At 39.7% G+C, this 6,778-nt stretch overlaps 1 protein-coding gene across 1 annotated transcript; it reads right to left on the bottom strand.

Moving 5' to 3' along the window:
- Positions 1-1,796: 1,796 nt before the first annotated feature.
- fam163b (family with sequence similarity 163 member B) lies at positions 1,797-2,674 on the bottom strand (the record flags this gene model as incomplete). The annotated part of the gene is made up of 2 exons (XM_080853153.1): positions 1,797-2,356; positions 2,582-2,674. The coding sequence occupies 2 exons, from the start codon at positions 2,672-2,674 to the stop codon at positions 1,820-1,822; spliced, it is 630 nt and encodes a 209-aa protein (XP_080709279.1). The 3' UTR covers positions 1,797-1,819.
- Positions 2,675-6,778: the final 4,104 nt, after the last annotated feature.

The raw sequence follows: 6,778 nt of genomic DNA, 5'->3' as shown, positions 1-6,778 counted from the left end.
TAATTATTGGGTAAATGTACACTGTTTTCACTTCCCAATTCTATCTTGCTATATCACTTTGTTGTTCTATCCCACACTGATATACTGTTGATGTGCATCGTACCACATGTTTATTGCATTTTGCCTTGGTTGAACTGGACATGAAGTTTTCACTAACCACAACACTTGTAATACACAGCTTCCATGCCCTTGGAAGATTCCTGACACTTGAACATGTACATGTTGAACATACACTCACTCACACACTCATTGTACAGTTGTGACCTTTGTATTCAAAATCACATTCACTTTTAACACATAACATACATTACCTAGGTGATGGAAGAGAAATTACAGAGTGTGTGTATCCTCTCAAAGATTTTCATCAATATACATACTATACTTCAATGTATATATTTCAATGCTTTTTGCCTCATTCGAAAGTTAAACATCAATGAATTTTTGTATTCACAAATACCGTTGCATTTTAGCTTGGCAAAAGTTGTTTCTGCTCTATGAAATGTCTCTGAGAAACATTTGACAATAAAAGGATGAAAAGAGAAAAATGTGTGTGAGAATATAATTTTTTCCAACATTTTGAAATTAACTGAGATAATCTGATATTATGTCAAAATATGTTGAATAAGCTGATGAGAGACTTAATTTTTTTTTTGCTATATGCTAATATATTCATTAATGCAAAATACTGATTGATTTCATCCATTATCATTAATTTTTATGTAACATAGGACAATGGGAGGGGAATGAAGGATGGAAAGAAAGGGGTGCGTTATGTCAAAAAAAATAGTGGCACCTGTACCTAAAGCGTTTATATTAGCTGAGAGTCAATCTGAATGATGTGACTATTAAAAAGAAACTCAGAAGTGTTATAGATGTATACGTATGTGCATAAATAAATAAAGGGAATATAAATAGGTAGTATGTAGATATATAAATAGATAAAACAATGACAAAAATACATCTATATGTTCAGTACACGTAAGATCCTTTTGATCTGAAAATATCATTTACTCACCAAACATAATCTCATGATTTTTCATTCTTTTTTTTCTGAAGTACAGTTGATATCATTTGAGTACTCGTGCCATTAACAGGGAATAATGATGAAGAAATGCATTAACAGGAAATATTGGAAAGAAAAGCAAAAGTTTGTACTAGATGGCACAACAATGAAGCTCAATGTTATTCAGTGACATACAGCAAAATCGCTTTAGAAATATAAATGTACAGTATAGATTCAGGCCTGTCAAACTCAACACCTCTCTCATGTCTCAAAAAAACCCACCATGCTAGCACTTCAGTAAGTCAATTGAGGATTTTCAATTGATTGTTGTTAGCATAGGAGTACTATTAAACCTGGAGTTGTTCAAGTACCCATGAAGCAAAGATCCCCATCTTATGAGTATCATATGGGTATTCCAAAATCCAGGTGAAAACTTAACCTATGGTCCTATGTGAGATGAGTGATTGCACAGAGAGAGGACATGAGGTGGACACCTGTGACTGGCTGATGATCATCATCCATGATTGGCTCCTCGTATACTACAGTGTCCATGTCCTATGATATAGTGCCCGAAAAGATCAGTGGTGAGAAGAAAAAAGAAAATTACAATAATCAAATTAAAAAAACCTAACAAATAAATTAATTTTGGACAAAATCTTCTGAATTAATACTTTTTCAAAGGATGTCAAATTGAGACCTGCTTTTTTGGCAGCATAGCAGACTTAGGCCTGTATGTGTATGGGGTAGCCTGTCAAGCCCAACCAAACCCCAGCCAAAACCCTGCCCCTGTAGGTGCTCCATACTGCTAGGACAGCTCTAGACATCGGTGCTGAAAGTGCGGCGGGCCACCACCTCATGCATGGTGACCCAGCGGATCAGGTTTAGCTTCCGGAAGCCATCGCCGTCTGAGTGCACATCTGAGTGCACGTCAAAGTCATGCTGTGGCTGCTGGTAGCTAACTCTGTCCCCGCCGTTGCGGAGGGTTTCATGTCTATGCATTGTGTGAGGCAGGAGGCCTGTGCAAGATGGGCACAATGCATAGCCCGGGGGCCTACGGACGCCTCGGAAGGGGTAACCACAGGGCAGACATGAGGGTCCGTTAGCCTCGAAATCACCTATTGTGAGTACGTGCTTGTTGCTGTAAGGCGGAGAGGGCGGCCCGGACGGGGGCCCAGATGGGGGCCGGGAGGGTGGCGGCGTGTAGGACCGCGTGAAGTAGTCTGGTGGCGAGGGATGATCAGGGGATAGGGACAAGTCTGTTTCCTCTTCCTCCGGCTCTTCCTCCACCTCCTCCTCTGACGACAAGTCCTCCTCCTCCACCACCACCGGGACCTCTCTCTTACAGCAGTAATACTGTGTATGTGTGTTTATGTGTGTGAGAGCATATATATGTCATGGAGAAAAGAAAGAAATGGTGTTGTCATTCATGTTGAGTTCTTAAATGCTGGTGCAGAAATCAACAGTTTGACACTACCGCACTGCACGAAAGCAAAGAGGCACAACCATAACTCGAAAATGCAAAAAGACACGCATGCCTCCAAATTGTTTTGGTGAATGGTAAACAATAGAAAGACATACCTGTAGCCTGCAGTAACATAGTGTACTAACGATGGTCAGCAGGATAAATGCAGCTAAAAGTCCACCAATGATAACCACTGTTCCGGCTGTCATTCGAAATCTTCTCCATCAACAACCTGCCAAGCGTAGAGGTTTGGTTTAAGTCAGGTTATCTCTCCCTGTTCCAGCCCAATAATAACTTAACCTTGATCAATTACACAGTGAATAGCAGCTTTAACTAAATCCAAAATCTGGCTACCAGCATACTGCCCACTACCAATGGCATGCTTTACCAATCAGTATCATCATACAAAGTGTCAGTGTCAGTATCAGTATACATACTGCTTAAAAGACAGCCAATGGAAAAAAAAAAAGAGCATGAGATGTCTTCTGTTCCACAAAACTGTCAGTTGTAAACAATTGTACTTCAGTGAGGCCCTCAGTGTATAACATGTCTGCAGTATTTTCAAATGTAAAGTTCTGAATAACATTCCAAAAGAAGTTGATTTACTGTGCATTATAAAGGGACCTATATTGGATTGTCTCTCTACAGTGATCAATTCAAGTCCAGCAGGAATGGTTTCTGGTATGACAGTTTTTCTTATGGCACAAGCCATTTCTGCTAACCACTAATAAAGCTTGCAGTTGATATTTAAAAGTGAGCAGACACCTGTATTCCCTTGTTTAACCTTAATGTCAGAACTTCACTGTGTGAGAAAAAAACAACTACACGACGTAACGGAAACTATAATTACAACCTCTGTAGAAATGCTTGAAATGGACTGAATTATGATACACTGTCTGGCAGAGGATGGTATTGGATATCTGGTCAACTGTCTTGACAACCACACACACACACTTAGAGACAGTGAGAGAAAAAGAGATCATGTGGATTGCAACTTTTAACTGCTGAAATGGGTAGTATGATAGGTTTGTTCTTTTTCTTAGAGTGTGTGGTGTTCTATCATCGTTTCACACCTGGCTCATGTCTCTCCTGGATGTGTATCAGTAAACCTGTGTTTCAGTACTTTCATCAAGTGAATTGCTGTATTATGCAATTTATCTATGTTAAGATTAGTTAATTAGTTAAAATGTCCTGCTTACATATAGGCCTTTATAAAGACAGAGAGAGAGAGAGAGAGAGAGAGAGAGAGAGAGAGAGAGAGAGAGAGAGAGAGCGAGAGAGAGTCTATAAATGAGAAATTAAGTGACCAACACTACCCTTAAAACACACTATACTTTGGGCAGCTTTTAAAGGGCTCCTTTGAGCTTTCACTGGTGAGAAATTGCTCCGTCATCTGAAATGAACGACAACACCCTCAATGGCTCTCTTGTAGTTTCTCTCAGGTAACCCTTCAGAACACAGGGAGCCCTCTTACACCTTTCCTTTAGCAGGTGGTCATGCCAACAACACAACTGTATGGCTGAAGCTAATGAACCATGGTGGACAGGAACTATAAGATGCTTTATTCAAGCTAGGAGCAGACAGATCCCCATTGAAAACAGTTCAATCTGCGCAGGCAAAGAACAGGGGAATAGTATTGCGTTTGGGAGTGGTCTCAGGATGTAGGGATTCGAGGAATTCATTTTTAAACAGAGGAAACGTGTAAATTGAGGAAACAAATTAGGGCGTCACAGTAGTGATTTCGAAGCGTAAGGAAGCGACCCAATAATTTCAGTACATATTTAGCAACTATAGGCTATTTTTTTCCCAGTTGTGGCTCCAGGTTTGATTTTAGAACAGACTGTTAAAGCCCAATTCTTAAAATGATGCACTTTTTAGTAACACCTTTTAGTGTTCATGTTACAAGCATGCAGCGATAATGACACATTCAAATTCTCCACAAGCTTTCTAAAACACATACACACACTTTTTTCTTTGACACTTCTACCATTTTCTGAAAACGCCCCCATACCAAATAGTTTACAGGCATGTTTAAAATCTTACCTTCAGACCAATGGAATCGTTCCATGCCTCATCCACATCGGACCCAAGTTTAGTGCACGGCATCTGAGTGCGCAGCGGATCTAGATTGTGTCCAGATGCCTCTAGCCCTTATTTATTATATGCAGTAGCTAATAAAGTAACAATGAGATGCTCTTCATTTTCATGTTCGTCCAGTTCACACACAAGGAAAATATGGGGGATAACATTCACCCGAAAGTCCACCAAAATTCACTGACATTCTTTCAAGAATTGCCCCCCGCATTGTCCTCTCCGATCAAAAACGATTGTACCGACGACAGGACACAGAAACGGATCTTAACTTTTCCATCAAATCAATTGCATTTCTGCAGTCAAGCGGTAAAGCAAAAAAGTTCATTTGTATCCGCTTTTAGACGACAGTGTGAGATCCATTCACCTTCAAGTTGAAAAAAGTCCTTATGACTGTCTCAAAAATGTCTTCACTGTCTCAAACATGGGCTATTCTTTCACTATTACCTTGAGAAAAGAAAGAAAATCGAATCTATGCCAACAAATAGAAATATCATGTCAATGAGTAACTGGATTTGTTCCGACAACAATATGTTTTTTCTTCTTTTCTTTTTTTCTCCTCCACGGTCTGATGCGCACCGACCGTTTCCGCTAAAGTCAACAAGCTATCTTAGTTGTGGCGCACGAACCAACGTGTGCGCATGAATGAGTTCAGTTAATATGACGGAATGCAGTTACAAAGCATCTAGGTCTCTTCACCTGGAGCTTGAAAACTAGTTTTTCCCAAACACGCCATAGTGCTCACATGGTATCACATTATAAGAGGTTCTTCTCCGCATTTTGGCCATAATGGTTAAAAATATTTAATATATAACCATAATATACTGCTGCTACAAACATCAATACCTATACTTAATTTATTGAAACTGCAATGTTAACAGCAGCAAACTGTGACTGGGAGCAGGTAGGCTAGCTGGTGATTTTGTGTGTCCTAAAGCAAAAGGAAGAATAGGTGCACAGGCTTTCTTGATCAGGCTAAGGTCAGCAGATCAGCAGACGCTTCATAGTAATGTTTGAGCTGATTGGGTGCGTGTACCAAATACTTGCATGCACTTTTCCAGGAAACTTTTTCAGCGTAATAATCCTCAGGAACATCTTCTTAATTTACATTGAATGACGATGTTGGTGTGCTACTTGGACTTGTGTGTGTGTGTGTGTGTGTGGGGGGGGGGATATCACATTTGGCATTTATGAAAATGTACACAAGTGATTTAAAAGGGAGCAATATTAAAGAGATAGATTCACTGTATTCATACAAACATGTTGTCTTCCATGAACAGATGTTTTCGTAATTCGTCCGTTTTTACTACCATACAAATATAATAGCACATAAACACACCCAAATCCCAACCATGCCTGCCTGGGGCTCTCTGCTAAATCACTGTGGACCAGCAGCACTTTAGTCCCCGTTGAGTGAGGAGAGCTTAGGGGTGGATGCGTAAAACGTATTCTATTGCATTAATAATTAAAAATTGATATGTTAAGAGAAGCTGAGATTCTGCTGTATAGTATAAAATCTGAAATATTTATAAAGGAAGAAGCAGCGAAAAGTTGAGCCATTTATACCTGCTCTAGGACTTTCGTAATCCTTCTTGGGCTGGGTTTCCTAAAAGCATAGTAACGCTAAGTAGTTCGTAGAATGCTGCCTCTTATGAATCATCTTATAATTTCAGAGCGTTTCCCGAAAGCAACCTAACTCAAGTAGTAGTCTACTTGATTACCCTTGTAGATTTACGTGTAGGCTACCTTCTCACTGGGGTCACCAGGAGGTACAGGTAAATTAGAACTAACAATACATGTACCAATGTTATTCCAACGGTACAATTTCATTGTAGTCAGTCAGCCTTTAGCTTAAAAAAATATTCTTCAAATATGATAAACACATAATTGGCAAAGTTATGAAATGGGACATTTGTAGAATACTTAGCCTACTGATTACATTTTTTCTAAGCTTATCTTTTTTCCTTGGGTTCCTAATGGCCGGTGGATATTGTAGCCTACATTCAGTAGGGACTAGGCCTAGCTCACAAGTTGATGCAGAAAGTGGAAGAGATTGAAGAACGAAGTTCCTTCAGAGGAAAAAAAGCATAATAATGAATAAGAGAGCGGAGTAAAGTGTGCTGCGTCAAGATCAGCCATGTGCCAACACTTATTTACTTATTTTCTCAGTATCTTCGTCGACCTCTTCTTCATCTTCAAATTCCTTCTTGGGGCAGCATGCC

Source organism: Sprattus sprattus, assembly GCF_963457725.1.
Source record: "Sprattus sprattus genome assembly, chromosome: 15".
NCBI classification, from domain to species: domain Eukaryota; kingdom Metazoa; phylum Chordata; class Actinopteri; order Clupeiformes; family Clupeidae; genus Sprattus; species Sprattus sprattus.
The sequence above is the reverse complement of the archived record's forward strand: the minus strand, read 5'-3'. Positions and strand labels throughout refer to the sequence as shown.